The sequence below is a fragment of the Rhopilema esculentum genome, chromosome 18 (genome assembly GCF_057945365.1).
Source record: "Rhopilema esculentum isolate cy_ngs chromosome 18, ASM5794536v1, whole genome shotgun sequence".
Classification (NCBI taxonomy): domain Eukaryota; kingdom Metazoa; phylum Cnidaria; class Scyphozoa; order Rhizostomeae; family Rhizostomatidae; genus Rhopilema; species Rhopilema esculentum.
Window position 1 is genome coordinate 6777021 of NC_142832.1, and position 27512 is coordinate 6804532.

The 27512-nt window shown below is 36.9% G+C and overlaps 3 protein-coding genes across 6 annotated transcripts; 1 reads left to right on the forward strand and 2 right to left on the reverse strand.

The window, feature by feature from the left end:
- Positions 1 to 288: 288 nt before the first annotated feature.
- LOC135696732 (uncharacterized) lies at positions 289 to 23507 on the forward strand. Of its 4 annotated transcripts, XM_065216221.2 has the most exons (7): positions 289 to 694; positions 2855 to 2933; positions 20494 to 20572; positions 20701 to 20807; positions 20923 to 20976; positions 21126 to 21233; positions 21459 to 23507. In XM_065216221.2, the coding sequence occupies exons 4-7, from the start codon at positions 20727 to 20729 to the stop codon at positions 22500 to 22502; spliced, it is 1287 nt and encodes a 428-aa protein (XP_065072293.2). In that variant the 5' UTR covers positions 289 to 694; positions 2855 to 2933; positions 20494 to 20572; positions 20701 to 20726; the 3' UTR covers positions 22503 to 23507. The 4 variants fall into 4 exon arrangements, with proteins under 4 accessions (XP_065072293.2, XP_088969711.1, XP_065072292.2 ...); XM_089113585.1 differs by having other exon boundaries at positions 289 to 2933; XM_065216220.2 differs by lacking the exon at positions 2855 to 2933.
- LOC135696735 (hydroxylysine kinase) lies at positions 7116 to 12885 on the reverse strand. The gene is made up of 4 exons (XM_065216224.2): positions 12338 to 12885; positions 9572 to 9785; positions 8865 to 8970; positions 7116 to 7904 (listed from the first exon to the last, which is right to left on the reverse strand). Exons 1-4 carry the CDS (start codon positions 12693 to 12695, stop codon positions 7290 to 7292), a joined length of 1293 nt encoding a protein of 430 aa, XP_065072296.2. The 5' UTR covers positions 12696 to 12885; the 3' UTR covers positions 7116 to 7289.
- Positions 23508 to 24050: 543 nt separating the features above from the next.
- LOC135696736 (2-oxoglutarate and iron-dependent oxygenase domain-containing protein 3) lies at positions 24051 to 25746 on the reverse strand. The gene has a single exon (XM_065216227.2). It carries the CDS (start codon positions 25632 to 25634, stop codon positions 24654 to 24656), a length of 981 nt encoding a protein of 326 aa, XP_065072299.2. The 5' UTR covers positions 25635 to 25746; the 3' UTR covers positions 24051 to 24653.
- Positions 25747 to 27512: the final 1766 nt, after the last annotated feature.

The following is a 27512-nucleotide window of genomic DNA, read 5'->3' on the forward strand; positions in this document are numbered from 1 at the left end:
ACCCTCCCACTCTGCAGTAGTACAAAGGTGTACTAAGAAGGAGCTTGATCATATTGAAATTGATATAGTATTTGAGAAGTACTATCTAATTTTTCAATGTTTATAGCAAAATTTGTGTACATGATGCGTTTTTTTCAAATATTTTCTGTATATATTTTTGTAGGGATTGTAGGGGGAAAAGTAAACGTGTAGGGAAAAGTAGGGGAAAACAAGGAATTAGCCGTAGGGAAATGTAGGGGAAAAACGCATGCGCCGTAGCGGAAAATAGCAAACGTTGAGTGGGAGCACTGATACCATATTATTTCTACGTCATTGGTTGTGTCTAGCAGACGAATGCATCAAACTGATAAAGATTTGGAAAAAGTTTTATTACAGTAATAACGGTAATAACACTGCCCGCCGCCCCTGGCTCGGCCATAGTCTATAGAAAAACCCTGGTCTGTAAGGCCGGCAAAGGTCAATGAAAATAAAGCACAAAACGTGTGCATGTTACGTGACAATAACCGTGCACACAAAATATCAAAACATGGAATAAGATGGCTTCTCGCAGTGAAAATCGCCGTTCTTCACGTCTTTTAAACAGATGTCCAGGCGTTGCAAATGCTTCGGACGAGGACTTGGATGCTTTTCTGGAAGCCCTAGAGTCGGAAGAAGAATTGCAGAACGTTTTGACAAAAAAGAAGCTTAGGCTGAGGTAATATATCTTTTTCTTAGGGTTAGCCATGCATCGTGCATGTTGACTTCCTTTGAGTAAAAAATGGAGTGGTTTTCAATAGAATGTTTCTTTAGGACATGATGTTTGTTTCGCTCTGTGAATATGATGGTAAGATAAAAAATTGATGTAATTATACACAAAAGAATAAACTAAAGAAAATTAAGTTTTTTAGTGTTATAACATTTGCAAGTTAAGTTTTTCAATGGATGGGAGGTTAAAGGGTTGGCAGATTGGTGTATTTTGTTTATTACAAGAAGCTGATTTTGAAAGCAGATTTTCGTATATTGTTTCTTGATGGATCACATATCTTTTCACCAGCGCGGTAAGGCATATTTCAGTTTTTTATCCGTCTTTCCATTGCGCAGGAAAAAAACATCCTCATCAACAATATATATATTTTATGATATAGAAATTTGTCTGTTGACACTTCCGTAGCACAGTGCTCAATACGTTAGCACGTAGAGCGTGATATATCAACCTTACTTGCTTGTGTGCTGATTTTGTTTAATTCCTAGGCTTATTGTTCTATTTTCCCGCCAAATTTTGATTATACTTTTTCACCTATGTACATGGCATAAGTAAGAATTAGGCCAATAATTTTAAACGACCGTTCGAATACTTTAAGGAGGGGAGTCTACTGTTTAAATATCTGGATATAAATCAACTGTCAATATGAAGTCATTATACTTGTTATTTTATGATATATATTACTTGCTTTGATTTGATTGTTGGTAATGCAGAACTTGCGTGCATAAGCAAAACTATTGTTTCAAATTTTCTTAGAAGTATGATCAAACTTTACATTAGGGGGCGAGCCTTTTCGCATGCAAAAAATTTGATACAAAATTTTAAGGTTGATAAAAGCCAGATGAAAGCCAAAGCATTGCGAAAGGAAATCAGCAGATCAATGGAATCAAATACACAATAACAGAATTTACAATTGACACAACTTTTAGCTACATAAATTGTTTTATGCTTTAGTTAGTTTACGTTTTGGTGATTTTTCATTATCAACTTGATCCCATTTCTCTTGTGATGCCCAGTGGCGGCGCCAAGGGGTGGTATGGGGGGGGGGGGTAATTACCTCCCCACTTTTCTGAAAATATAGTCTATATATTTCTTCTAAAAATGGATTAAAAAGCGCTGGGTAGGGGTAGATCAAATTTCCCAAGGAAAGGAACGAATCACTGGAACGAGGCAAAAGGGGCGTGGTCATACTGGCCACGCCCATTACCCTCTCACTCTGTAATAGCTGGCGCCGCCACTGGTGATGCCTGGTGTTTGCCTCTGGTATTACCAGTAATTGAGACTGTTCTTTGGATTTGAAGGGCATAGTTATTGTATCCAAATGCATAAAGGATTATCGTTTCGCTTGCCTAGTTTTATTTGACCACCAAAGTTCCTCTTTTGCAATTAATTTTGCCAGCATATTTTCTCAGAACAGAATTCTTACTTGCTTGTTTGCTGATTTTGTTTAATTCCTAGGCCTATTGTTCATTTTTCCCGCCAAACTTAGATTATACTTTTTCACCTATGTACATGGCATAAGTAAGAATTAGGCCAATAATTTTAAACGACCGTTCGAATACTTTAAGGAGGGGAGTGTACTGTTTAAATATCTGGATATAAATCAACTGTCATTATGAAGTCATTATACTTGCTGTTGTTTACTAAAAATGACAATTAATAGGGACGAAAAACCATCAAAATAGGGCCTAAAATCAATCAGATTGGGGGATGCAAGAAAAGGGTCCTTGTTGTTAGGGGCAATCTCCATGGCAAACAGGATAACGAGGTTAGAGCCTCGGTGCGCCTGGAAGAATTCTTTTTTATTTGTCTTATTCGTATTTGAATAATTGAAAATTTAACCTGATATGTATATGTCATTCAGTCTTCTAGTGATAGGCCTCTTGTAAAGGAAAGGCCGTATTAAACATTAAATTTACCTAAATCATTAATCAAGAAAATTTATAAACAACGCTTCTGCTTTTAAAGGATTCGGAATACGTGTGAGTCGGCAAGTCAACTTTTTTGAGCCCAAACGCAACATCAAGATACACAACACGTGTTTTTCATTTACGTTGTAGAAATGTTTATCAGAATGACTTCATTGTATCAGATGCAACTGTTTCATTGCAGGATGCCAATGTGATTCTAAGCCAGAATGAAATTTCCAGTCCTCTCTTTGCAAATTACGAGTTCTTCTTGCAGAATATGAGTGAGTATCAATGGATTGTCTTTTGATAGACAAACATACAATTGACAGTACTTGCTTACTCAAAGATTTTTTTGTCATCAAAAAGATATAAGAACTCTTATTCCAAGAAATCAACGCTGCCTATGACAAGGAAGTAGAAAATTTCGAGACTGTAGAAGGACTTTTTGATGATAGTTTCGAATACGTCCCTAAACAAATAAGAGACCCAAAATACTACCATCCTAAAGCCTGATTTACACGAGACAAATTTTTCGCGCAAAGCGAATTTTTCGCCACGAAATTTTTAGCTGCGAATATTACAAAAGAATATAGCGACTGTCCGAAAAGTGCTCTTAACAGCAAGTTTAAAATTTTGAATTTATCAAAAAAGCGATACTGGATAAGAAAAATTTATTCAGGACATCTTCAGAAGGGGGAATTCCATCTTTCGGTAAGAGAGGTTTACGTTTACATTTATAAGACCAGCATAACTTCTTCAAATACTTTCAAAGGTCGCTATCGAAGCTTGCACAAGCATGCGAGATCCTGTTAGTGCATCTGCTTAAAACTGTTGCTCTTGAGCAGGCCAATAAGCAGCCAGCAATTAAGCAATTTGAATAAATTCTTGCCTTTTTTTATTTCTGATATATTGGTAGAACGATGAAACTTTCAAGACAGTTTTCGTAAATTTGAAATTCAAATGTTTGAATAATAATCTGATATGAATCCACTTTCATGGATTGTGTACAAGGAACAGGAAATGAATAATTACCAACCTATTTTATTGACGTTTTAAAGTGCCACTGAACTGAAAAAAATTAAAATTTTTTTTATTGTTGATTCTGGTAGACCTATCATCGCTGATTTCGGAAAAAAGTTTAGTTTTTTAATTTGGGGCCCACAAATAGGGGTTTCTGGGGTTCTTTTGCGAGTAGGTCGTGCGAAAAGAGTCTGGGGCGAGTGACGCATTCAGATTTATATAGTCATTTCAGCCATAGTGAGGGCTGTAAGAAGATAAAACGATACAAATTGTGTAAAACATGACACAAGCATGAAACTTGATAGAGATAGGCAGTTTAATACGCCGAAAAAGATAGGGTGTGAATAGACGCTGACAAATATACCCTTGTGCTATTTATAGACTGGGGTACTAGGTTCCAAACCTCTAAGCAGTAATTGACATAATTTAGCCATTATATCGCGAAACCAACATGGAACGTGGTAGTAATAGGCAGTTTGATACGCTGAAAAAGATAGGATATGAATTGACCCTGAAAAATCCCCCTTGTGCTATTTATAGAGTGGGGTACTAGGTTCCAAACCTCTAAGCAGCAATTGACATAATTTAGCCATTAGATCGCGATACCAGCATGGAACTTGGTAGTAATAGGCAGTTTGATACGCTGAAAAAGATAGGATATGAATTGACCCTGAAAAAATCCCCCTTGTGCTATTTATAGAGTGGGGTACTAGGTTCCAAACCTCTAAGCAGTAATTGACATAATTTAGCCATTAGATCGCGATACCAGCATGGAACTTGGTAGTAATAGGCAGTTTGATACACCGAAAAAGATAGGGTCTGAATAGACGCTGAAAAATATCCTTTGTGCTATTTATAGACTGGGGTACCAGGTCCTAGACCTCTAAGCAGTAATTGACAGAATTTAGCCATTAGATCGTGATACCAGCAAGGAACTTGGCAGTAATAGGCAGTTTGATACGCCGAAAAAGATAGGGTCTGAATAGAGGCTGAAAAATACCCCTTATGCTATTTATAGACTGGGATACCAGGTCCTAGACCTCTAAGCAGTCATTGTCATAATTTAACTTTTAGATCGCGATATCGGATGGAACTTTGTAGAGATAAGCAGTTTGATACGCTGAAAAAGATAGGATATGAATTGACCCTGAAAAATCCCACCGTGCTACTTATAGGCTGGAGAACAAGGTTCCAGATAAAGCAAGTTTTTTTCATAATTTTCATTTTGGATCACGATACCATGACAATGATGCTAACAATGATGCTACTGCTATAACCAGGGACGCCAAGACATTCTGGAAGCCAAAACGGATAGGCGATATTTGCAACCACGAATTCTAGATTAGCCTAAATTGATTCTTTTTCATGCAAACGTTTAAAAAAGTTTTACTTTTAAAGGCATAATTTTGTTACTTTTAATCAATTCCATTTAAAATGAACTTCTCTACTTTTTGAGGCCCCCTGACCACGGGGCAATTTATCCCATCTCGACGGCCCTGGCGATAACTGATGCTTTGACAGTGGCAACGCAAGTTGGAAAGTGGGAAAAGCGCCGAAAAATGTGCAATTTGTTTGGTTCTTTAATAGAACAACTTTTTCCCTTGATCAATTTGCTCACTTTTATTCATAATTTGTAAAGCTGTTTGTAAGAGCATTCTTATTCGACACGCTCAATTATTCACAAAAGGTAAATGATCGGGATGAAGTCTTGGTAAAAACTGCACGCAAAAAGTTTGCTTATTTCGTATCGGCTCGAAATTTTCGCAAGAAAATACCTTGCACATGTCTTGTAGTTAGATAGCTAGTGATATTTAGAGCACAAGTATCGCACTATTTTCATCCACTTCACGTTTTTTTTGGGTTTTTATCGCACTCGAAATACAGCTTTCAGTACTGAAGCCCGCATCACTTCCGCGACTTATAAACGTTAATGCGTCACACATTCCTGAAATTCCTCACAGACCGCGCACAAATTTTCGCACAAAAAGTCTTGAAAATCGCAACTTTGAAGCGTTGTAGCTTCAAAACACTTCACAATTCCGAAAAATGAACTTCACCATCGGATTCAGGAGCACTGACTTGACTTAGAACATCAATAAAATTTTTTTTGATTTTTTCAATTCAGTGGCACTTTAAAGGCGAGAGTGTTTGAGAAAAGAATGCGGAAAGACGTAGGCCATCTGAAACCAAAACAGAAGTCAGGTGTCTTCCAATGCTGTTGTGATTGGTTTATTTTACAAGGCGAAAAATTTCGCAGCGAAAAAGTAGGAATGGTTTCAACTTTTTCGCAGCGAATTTTCTAATCTCTACTTCTGCGCATATTTTTGGCGCATTCGCGGTGAAAAATTCGCTTCGCACGAAAAAATTCGTTTCGTGTAAATCAGGCTTAAGAAACGCAGCTCTGCTGTGGCTTATGATGCCACAAAAGGCAAAGAGCAATGTGCTGATGATAGTTTGGTGGAAACGCCAAAGGGGTCACATGCACCTGACCAAGTGACAAATGTAAAATATCAGGCTGCTTTGAATAGCATCGACGATGCTTGGGCAGAAATACCACTGCAGAGCAACTGCACTTCTTACATACCACAGCACCTTTGGAGAAAGTGAAGTTCTTATTGAATCTGAAAGGCCATTATCAACCAATAAGAAACCGATCAATTTGTAAGCTCTGCAACTATTTTGAATGGAGCTACATGTGGCCCACTGACACCAGTTGATAAGAGTTACTCATTCAACGCAATTTTGAATAAGGTTTAAAAAGAAAACGTGATGAGCCATTATGTGACGTAACAAACGGACTAAGCTCATTCCCAGGCCACAGAAGCGACTTGAGTTCTCTAAAAACTGCTTCTTCACTTTGTTATGAAGGCAATGTAGATTGTCAAAATCAGACTTTGAAGAAAGTTAAACTGAGTAGGGAGGTAGAAAATGCTATCGCCTACCAAAATGCAGTCAAAAATGACTCTGTTGAGGAAAATAGGTTCAGAGTTTTAAAAAAGCTAGGTAGACGGTTGAAGGCAATGAAATTACGTTTAGTTAAAGACTTGAGAGGCGGTAAAAGAAGTAATAATGTGTTTCCAATTATAAGCCAAACAAAAAATTCCGATAAACTCATCAAACTTTAAGAAAAGGGAAAAATTATAATAATGTCGAAAAAGCTATAGAATTATATTATAACAATTAATTTTTATTTTTCATTGCTTTGTGGTATATTTTAAAGCTTAATTAATATCTGTAATAAAAGAGTTGATCTCTCCATAATTTGAGTTGTCTATATTGCGAGTGCTCTGCCAACCTGCCTCTCCCTAAATTTTAGAATCTTCCGTCTTATAATCGCTGTTAGTGCCTATTTTCTCCTCTCGATTCATCCGATTTTGTCAGAAGCGCAAGGGTGCTCACAACAATTTTCACATGATCAGAGAAACATAAAATATACGAAGTGAAATGTTTAAAACGGATTTATATATATATATTAATCTGAAAAAATTACTGAATCAACAACAAAATCCTAAAAAGAAACTGTTGAAAAGAAGAGACCTTAAAAGGACACCAAACTCACACTTAATTTGCATTGCTCTTTATCGTCAGCTCTTTTGCTGAAGGAAAGTGTCTCACAATTATACATCTACATGCACCTGCAGCCAATATTCAATCAGCTCGTCAACTCTTTCCTCGTATTCTAACAACATTCCAAGAACTTTCCAACCAGTTTGTGACGTTAATAACAAATATTCGTTACCAGGATCCAAAGAGTATTGATAATTGCCCATAGTAAGGGACTGTGCCAGTCTCCCAATAACACAGTAATATAACACTTTCAATTCAAGATCTGTTAAGGGCTCCTTTGACAAATACCCGGACAGTACGAGACCAGCATCCTTTAGGCAGTCATTTGGCCTAAGCAAGCTCATGTAGGCCATACATATTGCAATTTCAAATACACGAAACGAGTAAGTGACGTCACCAAAATCTATCAAACCAACAATCATTGCTTTTGAGTCAATATTTTCTGTTATTATATTGCCTTCGTTAATGTCCGAGTGAATCGTTTGTTTGGGTAAATTCTCTGCAACTGAGAGGACGTGCTCGTGAAACAGCTGAAAACACTTCATGACCATACCATGGTTTTCCTTGTTCTTTATGGCATCAAGGTACTGCGGTGAATTCAGCCAAAGAAGGTTCTTCAAATCCCATATATCTCTTTTTTCTTTAAGGCTTGGGCGGGTAAATCTCTAAAATATTAAAAAATGGTAGGGGTTTTAGGTTTGGCGTGGAGTTATTAGCAATATACAATATAAAATATACAATATACAATAAGTCAAGCTAAATAAAGCCATATTACTTGGTTGTTATCAGCTTACTTTAAGCAAGGTTTTCATGAATGTACGGTCGCTAAGACTGCTCATGAAATGCCGAAAGGAATTTGGTTGGTTCCGTGGATTAATTGGTTAGAGCGAGCTAATAGAGTACAAAAGTGTGACGTAAGCAAAAATCTATTTTCAGAATTTCTTAGTTTTGACCACATAATCTGACGGAACAGCATAGATACCTCTCAATATGCAAAAGCAGATAAATATGTTCAAAATTGGGCGAGATATGGCCAATAAAAGATTTCAAGTTTGCTAACGGATTACTGTTATTCATAAAGTGATGACCCAAGACTGAATTACAATGGAAAGAGCCTGTGCTCATATGGCCATATATCAGCCAACTTGTAAAAACTTCAACTGATTTTGTATATTTTGAGGTATTTTATAATGCTTGTTAGTGTTATATTGTCAAAATTGAAAAAAATCTAAAAATAGATTTTTGTGTCGTCATCACGTTGGTACTCTATTGTGTCTTGATTGGTTTAGACCGAGCTACACCTTCTTGAAATGACACGTATGAAAGAATAGCACTTGAAGAGATGGGAAAGGCTTAATACAGAAATGATAACATTTAGCAGCGTCATCAGATTTTGCACAGATAATTTCTTGAAATGAACCGTTGTGTTGGCATCTTTGAAATGCTTACATACCCAGAAACCGCATTATCGTGTTTTCCCAGTGCCATGTACTTTGTGTATTTATAAATATACTCCCATTATTACCATACAAGCCCACAGTTCTTTAACAGGCTCGCAAACACAGTTCGTAAACAACAAAACGTTAACATTATCTTACTAACCATATTGACAAAAAGAGACTAACCTCTAATGCTTTGCATACTGTTGCAGCCAAATCTCCAACCTGAATAAGCAGGTTGTCTTCGATTTCAAAATCCTTCAGAGTCTTCCCTTCCACGAAAGAAACTAGCCTAAATTGAAGTATAAAAAAATTTAATGTTACCTATTGAAAGTATTGAAGCTTTGTGACCAAGGTTTCTCTATTCTTATAAAGGAGCAAATGTGACAGGGTTGTTTTCTTATATTCTAAGAAATCGATAGCAACAACAACAACAATAAGATTGAACTTACAAGAATTGATTTGTAGGGTAGGAAAAAACTAAATAATGAGTTTACAAAATAAATTTAAGGTTAAAATAGCAGTTTATGATACTTGGATACTCCATGGAAAAATGGAGTACCTACATGGCCAAACATACATTCTAAGCAAAATTATTTCTCTTATTAAAAAAAATATTTAATATGTCACTCAAAAAGAAGCAGAATTTTGAAAAGAGAGAGAGAGAGAAAGAAAAAATAGTAAAACACTATCCTGTGGTATCACTTTTTCGACATTTACTGACATATAATGAAGTTAATATTTCTTGTCATAAATGTTCAGAAAACATTTCACTAAACCAGGTAGTAAGTCAGGTGTATCAAGATATGATTAACTCTCTCATCTGAAGAACTGCTCTTCGCCAGTTAAATCTAAAGCTTAGTGATATGAGACGGAAATTGGAAAGCCCATACCTGATGTAGTGTTTTATCACAACTTTGATTTCAGAGTTTCTACCAACAACAGCCTTCCACACACTGTCTCCTTCAATTTGCTTCTTAGCAATCTTTTCAGCAAAAGATGCATCCCGTTCAGCAATGTATTCTAATGGAACCTCAAATTCTTTCAACTCTTTAAATTTTCCATTTCTACTTAAAATGTTGGTAGGAAGGATGTAAGGGCTGTTGCCTGCAAAAAAGGGGGAAATGTTACAGAAAAACATAAGAAGAAGCTCATAAGGAAATTCTCTTTTAGGATTAGTGCCTCATAGTGGTGGGTTTCCATGTCTTTAGCATAGTCCCAATGCCCTTTTTTTGCCAAAGTTATGGCAATTTCATCTGCACTCTACCCTGCGGCCTTAGCATTTTATTGAGAATGTGACATCTCCAAAATTACACAGAAATATTAGTCAATATTTTCTAAAATCCTGCTGACAAAGAAATTCAAGAATAATGAGTTTCCAACAGTACAGTGAATTTTATGTTTAACTGGTCTTTTGTTATTTAGTTTTTCTAAATGGGTAAATGCATTATTCCCAATGCAATTTTAAATTTTGGCTTTTCACAGGGTTTCATTAACAAAATTGTGGGCAACTGAACTATAGCCTTTTTGAAGGAAAATCAACTTGAATGGAGGCATATTGATATAAAGAGGATGCTTTAAACAATGGCAGGTCACCAGGGCTGGATGGGCAACTGCCTCTTGTTTAGTACGACCTGAACTGGTTGGACTGTAAAGTGCCACCTTTTCCAATGAAACAATAGCAGTGGTAGCTTGTTGAAGGGCAAGTTGACTGCTGCCCTTCTAATGAAAAAATTTTTGGAAACTTTTTGAAAGAAATGAGTTATATAATTTTGTCGTTTTTGCAAACCGTTAAACTTGCCTGCTTTTATCAATATCGATTCCAGAACAAGGGGGCAGAGGGAGCAGCTGCAACCAAGGTGCTCAGAAAGTTGGTAACTTAGAAAAGTGCAAATCTGCAAAAAAATTATGAGTACCTCAAAAATTTCCTCTGAGAGTAAACAATATTCTGCTTCCTTCATTTTGTCACTTAAAAGATTTGTCTTCGACTAGACATTCTACATGAAGAATACTTTTGAAAGAAAAGAGTTGAAGCATAGAAAAGTGCTACAAAATTCCTGATAGTTTCAAAAGTTAAGTACAACAAATATAATTTGATGTTGCTTTAACTTAATTTGATGTAGGGTGTGGTAACAATAAATTCCTGGGGAGTACCTCAAAACCCACTCTTGACTTGACTCACTTCCCTCTCCTACATCTTCATGCTGTCGATAAAAGCCTGCCCCCTTTGCCCCGTCATGCTTCCGGCATCCCTGTTTATCAATTGATACTTTTTTGTTGAGTACCACTCTGTGAAGGAACAGAAAATTAGCCAAAAACGTTATGAAGAACCAGGCTCAGCCGCCACCACCTATGACCAAAATAAACTCTTAGTTATTGCGTTTAAGTTATTTCTTGCAAAACCTGTGGCCACATTTATAACAGCTGTAGCCTTTGGCCCAATATTTATGGTGGATCCATCAAAACATTGATGGAATGCGAATTTTGTTAACTTTGGAGGCATACTAACACAGATGAAATGACAGTATTTCAAAATTCATATCCTTCTCAACAATTTTTTAGGGGATCTAGGATTGAAAGATCTGAGAGGGGTCCTTTGCACAGTGAGGCCATTGTAATCCCTTGGACCTTTGTTTGACTACAAAATATCAGACTGACCCCTTTAAGTCAATGTCCCAAGTCGTCCCCCCCCCTAGGATGCCACCCTACAAAGCTAGGTGGGGGTGGTGCTGCAGGCAACTTCCATAAGCCACACCAAGGAAATCATTCAAACTATAGACCAAAACAAAAAGACTAGGAAGTTGCTCATTCATGAAAAATTTGAAGGATAATTAACAGTGCCCTTCACAGAATTCATTAAACCATGGTTAATGGCGGCTGAGCTATCCGAAATCTCTAAATTTTAACAAGGGGGCTAAGCCTCTGACACCCTCCACAGCACCCCTGGTACCCTCCTCCTCAGGCGGAATGGCAGGATCTCGAGTGGGATCTCGAAACTCTTTCGACGGCAGGGCCGGCAAGACAGGGGGGGCTGGGGGGGGGGCCATTGCCCCTCGACTTTTCTGCACAGCAATATATTTTTGAAGAATATTGTGAAATGAAGAATTTTTGTCTATAATCTTTAATTTTCAGTTGACAGTGATTCTTTTGATATTTGATATTGACAGTGAATGTTGATGGTTTTGTTAAAGCTTGATTCATTTTTTTTTCCTCCATTTCATTTTGGCTTTCTTTTAAATATAAAAAGTTTGATTACGAGCTACAATAAAAAGGTTATTCCAAAAATTTGCAAAAACTTTCCCATTATATGTCAACATTACAATATACGAAATTATGCGACACATTGATAAAAGAAAGCTTGAAAATATTTCCTCGGAATTTCCTTCAGTCAAAATCCCTTTCAGGTACTTTTTTGGCCATACCTTAGTCATTATATTGCTCAAATTTTTCTTTCCGCCAACCATGGTGGCCTTTCCTAAAACCCTTGATAACCTTGATTTTTAGCCCCTCCACTTTCAAATACGTTTCGCTGGCCCTGTGACATGAGGTATACGGTATAGACTGATACGATTCCTGGAGGTAAGATAAAGGATAGCAAGGTGAAAGGGAAAAGCAAACCCTTAAGTTTTAAAAACAGCAAACATTAATAACTTATTTACCAAGGGCTTGCTGTATATGCTCCACAACGTCTATAGAAGCATCCAGAAAGTCTTTCGAATATGTTGTTTTGGAGCTCATTACTTTAAAAACATATTTTCCAGTACTTTGAGTTGACTGATTCGCCTTTTGGGAATCCTTGAAAAATTGTTCTTTTCCATCACACCTTGTCGCGCAAGAAGGCCCATTGTTGGCGATTCTCCCTCTCACAAAGTAGTTTCTATCATCGTAGCTATCTAGTTCTTTAATACACGATTCGTCTGTTACTACCAGTCCGAAAACTTCTTGAACATATTTAGAAACAGTCTTGAAATCAAGGTACGGTCGGAGTATAAACCGGCTATTTTCACAGTCGTTCATCTTCGAAAATCTGGCCTTTCGTTCCTAACCAGTCTGCCGAAACCACAATTGAATTTGGCCATATTATGATACCGGAGACTGCCGCCGGCATGTCGAACCGGGTAGGTGTTGAGCCGAGGAGATTAGGAAAAATGTAAAATAGGATGTCTGGTACCAGGTATTACGCGGAAAATAGACTACTCTAAGGTGCCTAATTGCCGCCCCCCCCGCTAATTAATTTCTGAAAATTTTTCCGCCCCCCCCCCCACTCATATTAAGACCCCCCGCCAATTGATTGTTGCACTTTTGTCTTAATTACTGTAGTGAAAAAAAAATCAAAACTTTTGTGATTTATACCGGAAAATAAAACGAATAATACAGCTGAAGTTTGAGGATGTGTGTAGGGAATTTCGTAAGGTCGTATTTAAGGCCCTGTTACCTTAATTAAAACTCCCAGTGACACTAAAGAAAAACTCACAATTTTCGGTTATAATGATTATTCTGTACGTATAATAGCCACATGTCCGACTCCCGATCTGATCTAAATGCCCACAATTACCCGAGCCCACAATAATTCCTGTCAGCAAAAACCGTTTGTTCTATCAATTTTCTTAGCTTCTAAACTTTTTGCATAATCATTTGTTCTTTTGATATGGTTTTTATAAAAAAACTGATTTTAAGTTCATTTTGAGTATTCAGTATATGTAACTTCATAATTTAGACCCCCCGGTAATTGGAACCCCCCCCCCGCCAATTAATTTTGAACATGAAATCCGACCCCCAACCCCGTTAATTCCGACCCCACCCCAGCAATTAGGCACCTAAGAGTGTCAATTTTTTGGGAATATATAATCGTATTATTGAAATTTTCATATTGGTTTTAAAGGGCTTATTGGCATCAGAATACGATTTTTAACAACACAACATTAGGCCCCAGGCAATAGGAACTCAACAGTTGAAAATCTGATAACTCTATTCTCTATAATGTTTTGACAAAGAAACAAAATCGACATAGACATGGCTGCAACCGGCTGCCTAATGTGCTCACATGAAGTTGAATGACAAGTAAATTTTTATTAGATGAATGATGTCACATGTCCATTCTATAACAACGTGCTGCCGCAGGCACCGCGGAGAAAGAGGGCTTTGGGGGTATAGCCCCCGCTTTTTGCCACAAATGCAAAAAGTTACCAATGAATCACTAGTCGAACCACTTTCTCATCACTAAAGCACATGATCTTGTGTTCAGTATTTTCAGCGGTTTTGATCTGTAACTGGCAACCGCTGATCCCCTCTAGGTCCTTCTGTGGCTGTGTTCCGTGTATTTTAGCACTAGCGCCAAGACAAAAATCAAAATCGTTGGTGAAAAAGGGGAGTCACAAAAAATTACAAATGTGCCATGCAAGCTTCCATTTAGAAGAAACCAATTTTTAATTTTTAATTTTTAGTTGACGAGAGCTGGCGACTTTCTTGAACATGGTTGCCAGATTAGGTTTACAAGAGAAGGCAAAATGGTACCCTGGGTGCCAGAGCCTCAGAGAGTCAAAGGATGAAGAATGGGGGAAATGAAATGCAAAGGGATATGGAAGAGGAAAGGGGAGACTATTCCCTTTTACTATTCCATTCTCCTTCACAATTCCTTCCCCCGTTCTTCATCCTTTGACTCTCTGAGGCTCTGGCACCCAGGGTAGCAAAATGGGTGAACAACTCAGGCCTAATGTTATGACACAGAGCTCCCTTACGGACAATGTCACGTCAAAATTGCAGCGTTGTGCTGTGATCAGGGGCGAAACTACTGGAGGGGTATCGGGGGGTGCTGCACCCACCCCCCAAATCTAAAAAAAACAGATTTTGTCGGGCAAATTTATGGCTGCCAGTGTATCTGTCGGCCAAATCTGGAAATTTTTTTTAGGTCGCAATTTTATTGCTACTTTTTGCCTTAGCTTGATTTTTGAATTTATGGTCTTTTGTTAGAACACAGGGTTCCCATTCATTGCAGGACATCACATGACAATTGCATCATTGCGCTGCAATTGCATCAGCTTCTGTAAATTGTATATCAAATATGTATAAAGATAGAATATAATTCCTATTTTCATGTAGGGCTAGGCCCTCGTTTTGTATTTCCTAATGCTGATAAGACCGTATTCCTCTCGTGCTGTTACGCAAGTCCGTTCTCTACCCTTCGTTCCGAACTCTCCCTAATCTAATCTAGCGCTGTCAGCAAAATAATAAATTTTAATAACGCGTCCATTTCGCAACATAACCGAGAGATTAAAATACTTTATTATACTAGAGTCCAAATTCCATAACAAATTGCATTATTCTTAGGGTATATAAGGGGTGGCTTTATAGTTAGGATCAGTCTTGCCGTAAGATTGTCGAACTCCGTGTACCTTGTCGCTAGCTTGCAGAATTGTGTTTGCCGTTACATTGTCGCCGTTAGCCGTGTAAGATATTTTTAGTCGTTTGCCGTGAACTGATGAATTAGAAGAAGTGTATAGAGAATTGGATAACAGTTTTTCCGTATTTATCGTGTACGTTTCTGCGAACGACCTACGAACTCACATTTGTAAAACCCCCTTTTTAAGTGGTTTTACACTTTTGCCCCCATCTTTTTTTTCAATCTCCGTCCAGTTGAGAAAAACAAAATAGAAACGAGGCAAGGAACAGCAACATATATACATTTCTGCCTTCCGTCCACTGATCAGCACTTTCGTCTCGAACTCAACGCGCACATGTTTATCTTCGCCTCGAGATGAAGTCTGAAGTATTGATCGACAGCGAAATAGCCTGCGCGCAGCCTCAGACACTTCTATCCCGAAGAGTCTTCGGGATAGAAGTGTCTGAGGCTGCGCGCAGGCTACAGCGAAAGTAAAGACGGAAAGTAAAGTGTGTTTGATGCGAGAAGGAAATGAACACTGTGCATACCCTTCCCCCTACTACTGATTTCTAAATTTTCCCTTGGCAAGCCCCCCCCCCCCCCCAACTTTCCATTCTGCCTCGGAGCCCATGGAACACTGACAGTTTTAGAAGCATCAAAGTATGAAGCTTCGCTAGAAAATGGTCATACAGACGCCAAAGTTTTTTAACTAAAATAATTCGAACAACCGTAACAAGTAACAGAAAGTTTTAATCAGTTCAAGCGGGAATTGATATAAAATTTATCAAGAAATGGTAGTTGAGATATGAATTGCAAAAAACTTTAAAGTTTATTCTATTTCTGAACAATACCCATGATTATGAAAACACGAAAATTGAGCTTTGATGAGAAGTATATCTGTAAAATACTTCCACTAAAAAAACTTTTCTTTGCTTGAAATATTTTATCATGGTGAATTCAGAGATACTTACTTTGTGCTTGGGTGTCTAAAAATGTTGAAATTCCTTCAGGAGCAATCGAAAGTTAAAAATGGAATTCAGAAAATGCAACTGAAGCTCTTTTTTGTTGAAACATTGTAATCTTCGTAACTGTTTCTAAATTCCGAAATTTCCAAGCTGTCTTTTGGTGTTCCACTTTGATAAAATTGAGACCCTACTTCAGTCTCTTTTTTGAATTGCTCTCCTAATAGCTAGGTGATTTAGAAAGTGAAGTGTCTTTTGCAGAAAAGACAGGCCTTACAAATGCTTTCTTTTCGGAAAGAAATGTTTATAGCCAACACCAGAAAAACTAAAGGCATATTAAACAGCCTGAGTCTAAAGACCCTCTCTCGGGCTTCCCGATGAATTCAGCCCTTGAGGCGATGTGCTCTAAAAATGAAGTTCATGTATGACAGGTCCTTTCATCAAGCATGCCACGCCCTTTCGTCGGGCATCTAAGCTTCATACCTCCCTAATGAAAATAGTTAAGTTTCGCCCCTGGCTGTGATTGCCTTACCCTGGGTATCAGACTCACTCTGGTACCCAGGGTATGATTGCCTCAGCATCTGTAAATATATTTTTTGCATTACGTAATTATTATTTCAAAGTTCTGCTAAGGGTATTTAAAGGGTTGTTCCATAAGTTAGGTTTAGTCCTGTCAAAACTTTTTCCGTACTGCTAGAAGCCCTGTCGCTAGTTTTGTCGTGCCTGTTGAACCCGTGCCGTTATTTATCGAACTTGCTGTTTTCAGTCGTTAGTTTAAATCATTGCCGGGAAAAGAAGAATTTTGATTTTATCCGCCGTTGCCGTATTTTTTGAGGATTTCTGCCTATCTATCCTCCGGGAAAACGTTTCAAGATCAGAAAAATTCCTCACGAAAACATGGAAATAAGTATGGGTGTGACACTTATTTTTCTCTTGTTTTCATTGGCCTTCCTGCTCCGTCGTTGAATAACTGTTGAAGACGGGGGAATGACTCCAAGACGGGGGAAGCCTCGCTCGTCAAAGATTTACCTTGTTTATCTCCATAACAGCATTCTTATTATGTGGGTTTGCCCTACAAACCACAACAACTATAAAATGAAGTTCTAGGAAGAATCATTAAATGATATCTAAATGAAAGTATTGTTTTTGAGCTTTCATTCGGAACATCTTCTTTAAGCATAAAAATAAACTGTTAATGAAAGTATATTTGAGTCTCTTTAAAGATCGAAGTTACGGACTACGGCAGTTAAACCAAGATATCGAGAAAAGGTCACAACTATCAATATTAACGAAGTTGGAAAATGACTTCGAAGAGACTTTGCATAGAAATGAGCGTAAAATTTGATTCAACGATAGAAATTGTTTGGTGTGCGCACATGAAAATAACCAGAGCAAATCGTGTATAGCATTGGGACTGTATGAGCCAATGTCATTTTACAACACAATCTTTAACCTTTTACGCCAATTTACACCAAAATCCTTAAACATTTATCAACCAAGCAAATTATTTCCATAATTACCTTTTCAGCCATTTCAATTGATATCCTAGAAACTCTCTATCAAATATCGTCCGTTTATACTCCATAACAGCTATTTTTGCGTCTGTAGTCTGTCTGGAATGCTTCTAATGTAACTTCATTTGAGATTCGATCCTTGGTATTCATTTCTTTTTCTGGCTCATTTGCTGGGAATACCCTGAGGGTGCTGGACCTTAGCGCTGGACTTATAATTTGGTGCTTGTTTCTGTGACAGCAAAACCCTTACCTTCGTGGCTCTTACCCTCTTATCTTATTCCCAACTGCACGATTCGACTGTCACCGCCAAACCAGAAGTTTTTTCCTGTCAAGTTCAATTTTCATTCCAAAACTTTAAATGCTCAGCAGTGCAAATTTAGAAGGCATCGGTCCATGGACGACTCTAAAGTGACGTTTAAACGTCTTGCGGTTGAGATGGTCACTGGAAAGTCAAATAAACAATGATATCCAATGAAGCACAAGTATTAAGTATTGTTTGACTTGACGAAAATCTGAGTAGCTGCAACACCGCAGAGGGGACACCAAAACCACTCAGTATCCACAATACTGGTTATATAATCTATTTTCTTTTGCTGCAAGTATGCAGAAGATTGCAATGGTTATATAATATATAATCTAGTTAAATAACAACAGTTTGCTGCAAAAACTTTTTGGTTTAGTAGAAAGACACACAAACTAGCAATTTGCCAACAAATCCGAATATATTAAACTATAATGATTTTACTTAAGTAACAAGAATTCCACTTCAGTTCTTTCTGTACCATCAATTATGTTTTATCCCAATTAGCTTTCCCAACGATCGAAATTAGAAATACTTCTCCAGGATGTCATCTCATAAGAAAAGGTTATATTTAGGACAGTTTTCAGAAATTCGGAGGTAAGTCCAGGAACGGCGCCAAGAAGCTCGAGTTGATAGCATTACTTGACTGAGAACCCAACCCTTGAAAAACCATGTGAAAAACGCACTTAAATGCTTTACGGTATACTGTACTCTCCTCCGCAGAGGCTATTGGGGAGGGAGATTGGGAGAGAAAAAGGATAGGACAAAAGGAACTGCGGAAGAAAGGAAAAAGTGGAGGAACTGCGATGAAGAAGGAGGAAGAGAATACTTTCTTCTTCTCCTCCGCCCCCTCCAATTCTCCGCAGCTTCACCATTTCTCCCTCCCGCAGCTTCACCATTTCTCCCTCCCCAATAGCCTCTGTGGAGGAGAGTAGGTATGTTGTGCCTATGATTTTTCTGCGGTACTGGTTATGCTAGTGATAAATTGGAAGGGCAGGTGAGAGATTGTCTGAGGCCCTGACCACGCCCCCTGGGTATATTTTGCGATCATACCCTTTAGATTAGCTTAAACTACTTTTCAGAACATAACTTGCAGTCATTTTCCGGGAATCGTTTAAAAAAATTTTACTATTTAAGACATGCTTTTGTTATGTTTGATTAATTCTAGTCTGAAATTGAAATCATTACTTTATGAGATCTACTGTTTGCTCTTTACTAAGTGAGTATAAAGTATCGACAGTCGAATTAAAACGGCCAATTTGTACAAAAAGAACTATTCAAACAATGACTACTGTAATCAAACAGCTATAAAATTTGATAATTAGTTCATGGTGCATAGTGTATTTGTTTACATTTTCAGTCAAATGTATTAACACCGCCGTACAAATATACTGTATACATATGAATAATCAAAAGATAATAATATGATCTACACTTCCAGGACAAAAGTATTGCAACGCCCAAATCAAAATGTGTACATTCTTGATTAAATTCTTTCAATCTATCGATTTTTGCCTAAGTTGAAAAATTGACTAGTAAATGATAAAAAGACAGATTTTGAAGGGGATTTTGTACCTGGGCAACATCAATATATTTCATTTTCAAACCATAATTATCAAATTTTCAAAACAAAGTATAAGTTTTCAGTTTAAGAAAATGACAAAAAGCTGCCATTTTGAAACATTATCCAAGTGCCATAGCAACATCCAAACAATCACGCTAGATGTGACGTCAAATTAATCAGAGGTATAAAAAGCAAAAAACCGTTGGGATTTCTGTTGAGATCTTTTCAACTTGAAGACACGACGCAAATTTGCATCGCCGACTTGTGTACAAACTCTCTCTATTTTGAATCGATAACTGCGAAAGCTAGTTTGACTTCTAAATTATCGAAAAAGTCGATCGTTCGAATTCAGTCGAATTTACGCCGTTACGCTGAAATCGCAGTCGAAAAACAATGGTGAGTTGATTTGTCGAAGCCAGCGCTCGAACGTTTCTGAAAATAGTTGCGATAAACTTTTTATTTATTGCAATAAAACTGCTTAGTTCTTATGAAAACCTTTTTTAATCTCATCGATTTGAGTAAAGACATAAATATCGATATAATGAACAGAATTTTTGATAAAGGATAAGTGGGTCCTCATTGTCACTATAACAGTGTAATAAAAACCCTTGGTCAAGATTTAATGATTAAATGGTTCCAGGCTTTTGAGCTCAGATCTGCATTCAAATAATAGCTGGCCGATGAAATACAAATGTTATTTTGTTCACAGTTTTCTTATGATATCATAGATTTCCTAAGTTAGGGCCTAAAAACTCGCAGATTCGGGTATGCATGAAAATAGTTATTGTTACTAGGGGCGACCTCCATGGCAAAAATGATAAGGAGGTTCCAGCCTCGGTGTGCCTGGAATAAAATTTATTTATTTGTGTTAATTTTATGTGCAGATTCAACATGATATGAATCTCTAACGTTTTCTACAAATCTTTAAAAGGACTCTTGCAAAATACTGGGCTTATGAAACATTGAATTCACCCAAATCGTTGAGTAGGAAAATTTTAGTGAGCCCTCCTTACGCAACACGTGTTTTTCATTTAAGAAACACAATATGTTTATCAGAATGATTTTATTATAACAGATGTAATTATTTCATTGCAGGAAGCCAATGTGATACTAACCCAGAATGAAATTCCCAGTCCTCTCGTTGCAAACTACGAGTTCTTCTTGCAGAATTTGAGTGAGTTTCTTTTGGTTTGCGCTTAGATTGACATATCAATAATATTTGCTCATTAAAACAGCTTTCTTTGAAGTCAATAAAATGTTGGTAGCTTGCTTGATTGAATACGTTTTCATACTTCTTTATAGATGCCTTCTTCTCGATCATAAAGCACATGACGGACATCGAATCGCCAAGAAAGAGGATTCTTGAAAAGCTTCATGATGCTGAGTACCGAACGTTCTCCTTCACACAGGTAAAACTGGCTTCTATTTGATCACAAGAAACAACGATTTTTTCTGCTAACTGACAAAAAAGCCCCATATCCAATTGATGATATAAACATTGAATTTTTGTATATCTATTTGCAGATAAAAACCCAAGCAAAGGCCTGTCTCAGAGTCCTTCAGAATCTTCATTTGATGGTGAGTTTTCCACCTTTTATCAATTCACTATCGATGAAATGGAAATTGTCACAAAATAGAGAATATTTTGTAAATTACAACCAAGTTTAGCATTTTGATGCTGTTTTGCAACATAAACAAAGTTCATATCTTTATTGATATTATTTCAGGCAAAGGACCAAAGTGTCTTGTTATCCACAAAGAGGTTCGCCCGTCTTGTTCAGAACATCGTGAGATCCTGGGATGCATTCTTTTACAGTATTGCTGTTGTCGACAAGGTAAGTTAAAGAACACTTTTAAGCTGCATAACTTTTCACATCATTTCTAAGAAATGCCTTAGCTCAATTTCAACACCATTGAAATGGTTGCTCCAGTTTTAATGTAACAGGATATGTTAAAATTTGTCAATCTATTTGAAATACCTTTACATTTACATAGATGACTCTATTTCTTTAAGAAATAAGTTGAACCTTTTGTGTATATAAACATTATTCATTATGCAGGGTCCGGGCAAAACTGATCTGACAAGCAACATCAGACTTTTCTACCTGCTGACGAAATTTGATATGGCAGAGTTCGCAAAAAGCTTGGATAAGCAGAAGAAGAGAATGGAGTTAGCGCTTTCAAAATCTCAGATCAAGCTGAATGTTGGTTCTTCGGAGGGGGACAACTTTAAACTGAAAACCTTGAAATTTGAAGAACTCTTATTCAGTTCTAATTCTGCCTATGGTAATGAAGAAGAGCATTTATTGACTGTAGAAGGATTTCTTGATGATAGTTTCGAATACGTCCCTAAACAAACAAGTGACCCTAAGTACTATCATCCTAAGAAACGCAGCTCTTATGTGACTGATAAAGCCATATTAGATAAAGAGCAATGTGATAATGATAGTTTTTTGAAAGAGCAAAATGAGCCACGTACAGTTGTTCAAGTAGATATTGGAGAGAATACAGCTGCTTTGAATGACACTGATGGTGCTACAGTAGAAATGCCACTCCAGGGCAACTGTACTTCTAGCCTGTCACTTGATAGTTCTTTTATGGACATAGATGTTTTTAGTGACTCTGATAAGCTGTTGCTAACCAAGAATCATTTTTTGAGCTCTGCAACTATTCTAGAAGGAGATTCAAATAGATTTGAGAATCCCTTTAAAAAAAGCTTCACAGTCAACGTAACTTCAAAGAGAGAAGTAAAAAGGAAACGGGACGAGCCGTTGTGTGATGTAACAAACGGACTAAGCTCGTTCCCATTCCACAGGAGCGACTTGAGTTTTCTAAAAACTGCTTCTACGCTTAGTCCTGACGACAATGTAGATTGTTATAACCAGAATTTGAAGAAGGTTAAACTGAGTAGAGAAACAGAAAATATTATCATCGACCCAAATGCAGTCAAAAATGACTCTGTTGAGGAAATTAGGTTTAAAGGTCTAAAAAGGCTAGGTAGACGATTGAAAGCAATGAAATCACGGTTTGTTAAAGGATTAAGAGAGAGCAAACGAAGAAATACAGTATTCCCTATTAAAAGGCAACTGCGAAAAGCTAGATGATAACAAAATTATATTAAAATGATATTAATGAAATATATGACTTAGTTGTGATTTTTAGAAGATTTATATTGTTAACATAGTGTGATATCTACAATACAAAATTTGAGGCATTGAATAATTCTGCTGTTATTTCTTGTTGAGTCTTTGATACAATTTTTATGCACCTTAAGCTTGTTGGTGACAATAAGCAAGGATTTCAGAACTTTTTACAGAAGCGAAGCTAAAGAATATTTCTGAGGGGGTGCAAATCACCAGATTTGAGGACAAAAACGTGTTCCTAAGGTGTGATTGTTGACATAGATACAACATGGCTAATGTGCTACAGGTGAAATCTTGAGGCATTTTGAGAACACACAGACAATTTTTCAGGCACAAATGTAGTACAAAATGTGAAAGAACTTGTTTTTTGCCTTTAATATCTTCGAACTTATCTTCAAAGTTTTATACCTTGGAGCAGTAGATATTATCTTAAATCTATAAATTTGCTAATGCACAGAATGTTGCAGGTGCGGTACCCTCTGCACCCCCTTTGCTATATTTCTGGCTTCATATTGCAGCCTGTGAGTCTGTGTGTTCTCAAATGTGAGTCCATTAGAGCCTGTGAGTCTAAGAAGCCACTTATGTGTTCATATACATATTTTAAGACAACTTATAACTTCGGTATTGACAACTCGGGAAACTGACCTTTCGAATTTAAACTGCCTAAGGTTGTGTTAAAAGCACTGGAGTGCCATAGCAGGATCATGTCTTAGCCCCCCTCTCTGTTTGAAGAAGCAGGTGCTACTTTTTTGCCTGTTGGTAAATGTGAAAATCTAAATATTTTTTGTACAGTTAAGTAAAAGGAATGAGGAAGTGCAACTAGGTTTTCCTTCAAACATTCATTCCATGTGATGAAAAATATCAGAACTTAACCTGTCAGGCAACTAAATTCCCTCTTCATCTCAATTTAAAAGTCATTTGGCATGCCATTTCTCAAAAGATTAAGCTTAAACCTTCCCACATCCAATATGTAGACACAGACAGCAAATCCCCACATGATATGCTAACCTCAAGGCTTGCCTCTTTTATACCTTTCTTCTTTTATTTTTAATATTTTAATTGCCAGATATAAGCAAGCAAAGCTTGCAGCTCCTAGGTGATAACTTTCATGAGATTCCAGGTTGGCAGTTTGGCTTTGGTGCCTTCCTGAATCAAAGATTTGGCTTCCTTTAGATTCCTAAAAGCAGGAGCCAAGAAAGTAGGGAAGGAGAGTGGAACCCCTACAAAGTTTAAACTGTGGATGCTTGTATATTTTGAAAACACAGCTAGGTCCTAAAACTCGTTAAATGGCATGCAGCTCTTCCTAGAAGTCAGTGTGTACAACACCTGAGGAAAGCAATGGCATGGGGCACATTACAATCCACAACCGCAATCAAATACACTGTAACAGGGGGCCAATTCCTCACTCCCCCAAAGTTGCAACATGGTTCAGAAAATCTATTACCAAAATCAAATATTTTACACAGGAAACAGAATAGAAAGGGCTGAACAAACAAAAGACACAGAAAATTAACTCTACTTATCCCTCTACCAAAAATCTTCAATTTCTGCAAAGGTTATTAAACAGAAGTAAAGGCACATTAGACTTGTTAGTTCTGAAAATTTCAGCAGCACGAAGCAATCCTGTTGCAAAATTTTCAACAAACCATAGATGTATATTTAAATAAATGCATATTTATTCTCTTATTCATGTTTGAATGACCTATCTTACAGATGCTTCTGATCCTAATACATTTCAATCTAAGAGATAGCTAATCATAATTTTAAAGCATTTGTGCAAAGGCAAAATATGAAATCTAAAAATAATGAGCCTAGATTACCTTATCTTTTGCTAGCTGCAAAGAGATACCTAATCAGATAACGCTGGTTGTTTACTTTGCTGGAAAGGTTGGATTTTGATTTCTTTATACTGCCCTCCTATTTGATGATAGGTTCTATCCATATTTAGATTTTTTTGCTCATTGCAAATGCATGTTTTTATCCTTGCACAAACCCTTTAATTTTAAGAAGATTGTCCACTTTTTTGCAAGTAAGCTTTGATTTAAAGAGAACATGTAAGTATATTTTATGAAAATAATCTAAAATCTAGCATCTTCCAAGTTGATATAGAATCTACTCTCCTGGGTCCTTTATTGAAGCTTTAGGGTCACATGTAAATGATACTGTTATTGCAAACCGTGTCCCATTTGAAACTGGCTCTACAAAATGGGGGTTTTCAGACCCTGATGTAAAAAATGAAAGTCGCCCTCTTTTGGGTTCAACAGTTTTGTTTGATCTTTTTCCAATGAAGTTGAATCTTCCACCATTAAAGTCCTCTCCATATTCACTGAGGTACAGCAAAGATGTGTAATAAAAAGTTTTGTAAGTAATTTTATCAATATGTGGGTGCCAGTATTCATCATGTTTGGTTTTTGCTGGCCGTGAATCCATTCTTGAGAAAAAGGTAGGATTGGTTAAATACAGTTTTGACTTTGGAATATCAAATTCTTTCGTGATAGTTTCATGTATTTTGCTTTTCATTTCTTTGTACAACTTAAAGTCATCTTCTGTGAATATTTTCGTTTGCATGCCATAAATATTAATGAATTTGTCCCCCTTACTAAGAGCACCACTATGCAAGTCCAAGACACTTGCACCACCATTTGAACCACCATGTGCCATTCCCCTCTCTGCTAACTCCCTCAATTTGCTTATTTGCTCTTCATCAAACAAATTATCCATCACACACCTTCCGCACCGTTTTGGGGCGCAACTCTTGAATTTTTTTCCATAATCATTTGAGCAAGGAACTTCTATGAACAATCGGGTGAACTCTTCATCGTGAGGGGCCATTGAATCGTCGTATAAGTCTCTGAAATAGTCCAAGACAAAGTAGCTGAAACCAAAAAATGCAAAAAATCCGATTAAGTTCCATAAATAAGACCTATCCATAATTTTTCTTGCTCTTTTCGAATAGCCAGCAAGGTTCTCGTTCGATACCCCGACACCATTTTTCAAAGCTGAATTGCTTGTTACTTTATCTTTTTTAGTTAAAGTTTCTTCGTTATTTTTCTGGCCCTGGCCTCCAGCTACATTTCGTTTTCTTGTCACCATTTCGTGATGAAAACAAATCAACGTTTGTATCACAGAACCCAAGGCGTTTTACAACTTTTTCAAACAAGAGGATAATGTCGTGTCGATACCTTGCTGTTGTTGTCGTTCAATTTCATCGCAGATGTTGTTGCTGTTGTTTAGGGCTTGGTGCCCAGCCCACCGATTCCATCCCCAACCCAACTTGTAAACCCAATATGTTGGTCATATAATTTTAAGAAATTACAGGCACCTTGCAAAGTTTGCAGCAAAATTTCCAAACTTTGTCCAAACTTAGTGCTACAAGACAAAGCTACGATCCCGGGCAAAAATAGAGACTTTCCAAGAAACATTAATAGTTTTTCTTTCCTTTGAAAAATAGCTTCCCCTTCCTTGATTCAATGTTGAATGCATGTTTTTGAAGCAGAACTGATTGAACTACAAATCAAGCATCGATTCGGGGAACAAGGGTGGATTTGAATTTACAGGGGCAAAGTAAAGTAGAAAATTGGAAATGTTGCCATTTGTCTCAACAATTTTGTTTGGGATTCTAGATCTAATGGAATTTGTCTGAAATGTAGATATTAGTGGGGTATGAATGCTTCAACATCACTTTCTTGACTTGGTTTTCCGAAACAAAAATATTCAGTAATCTACTCTGTTCTTCAAATGTAGCTACATTCTATATATAACAAAATATAGAAAGTACATTTGAATATGCCTTAGGAATAGGTACAATGCATTCTTATCCGGTTATCTGAATCTCAATTATCCGAGCTTTGTTTATCCGAACCTCGTTTACCCGAACCTCGTTTACCCGAACCTCGTTTACCCGAACCTCATTTTAGGTATGATGCTTTATATCCAATCCGAATATATTTTTTATTTAATTAAGGCTCATTTCCAATTAAATTCAAGCCTTTAAATGAATCCAGGAAGTTACAGAATCATCTAAATGAGTTTCTTTCTAGTATCCAAATGAGTTTCTTCGTAGTACCTCTATTATGAAATCTACCTGTAATATGAATGAACGTCAGTTATTATCTGAGCAGCATAGACAAAATTATATGAGAATTAAGTTGCTATATAAAAGCTATTAGCTATGCTATGAGTATTGCTGAATGCTTGAATTCTTTTTTTACTCTTTCTCTTTTCTTGTGTGTGGGTTTTCCTGCGCAAAATCTTATACTCGATCACCCGAACTTTCAGCCTGTCCGAACGGCTTTTCTCACATTTCATTCTAGGCTGTTTGGGTAAACGAGGAAGCACCGTGTATCAAATATGTTGCTTACAATCCCAAATTAGTGAAGGTATTTATGTACATTATTGTCTGACTGCCAAAGATCATGATTATGCACCATAGAACAAATGACATGCTGGGTTTACCTTGTTGACATTTCACTACAATCTATCTGTAATATGACAAAAAAGTGGTCAATGTTGTTAGAACAATGTAAAAACATTTTTAGAAAACAGTACTTCAGATAGGACAGAATTATTTGAGGAGCACTATTGTTTGAGAATAATAATAATAATAATGGAAACATTTCATTTTCAATTCAACTTAAACTACAATTACAAATCTCACTATTACAAGGTAATTTGCAATTGGCTAGCCTGGTTTCACAAGAAAAAACTATAACAATCGTAAGGTAAAAGGAAAAACTGAGAAAAAAAAACAACCAAAGTTAAAAAGGATGTAATTCCGGATTTGTCCATGGCTTATTTTTGCAACAAAATATGTAGTACGTAGTACGGATGGCAATGTTGGAAAGTTTAGAAATGAGATACCGTTTTTGTTGCTGATCGATGGAGAGAGAGTCACACATTTTGAAGAATGAATTGCAGGAATTGGCCAAAGATACCAAGAGAGCTCAATAATAATAATAATAATAATAATAA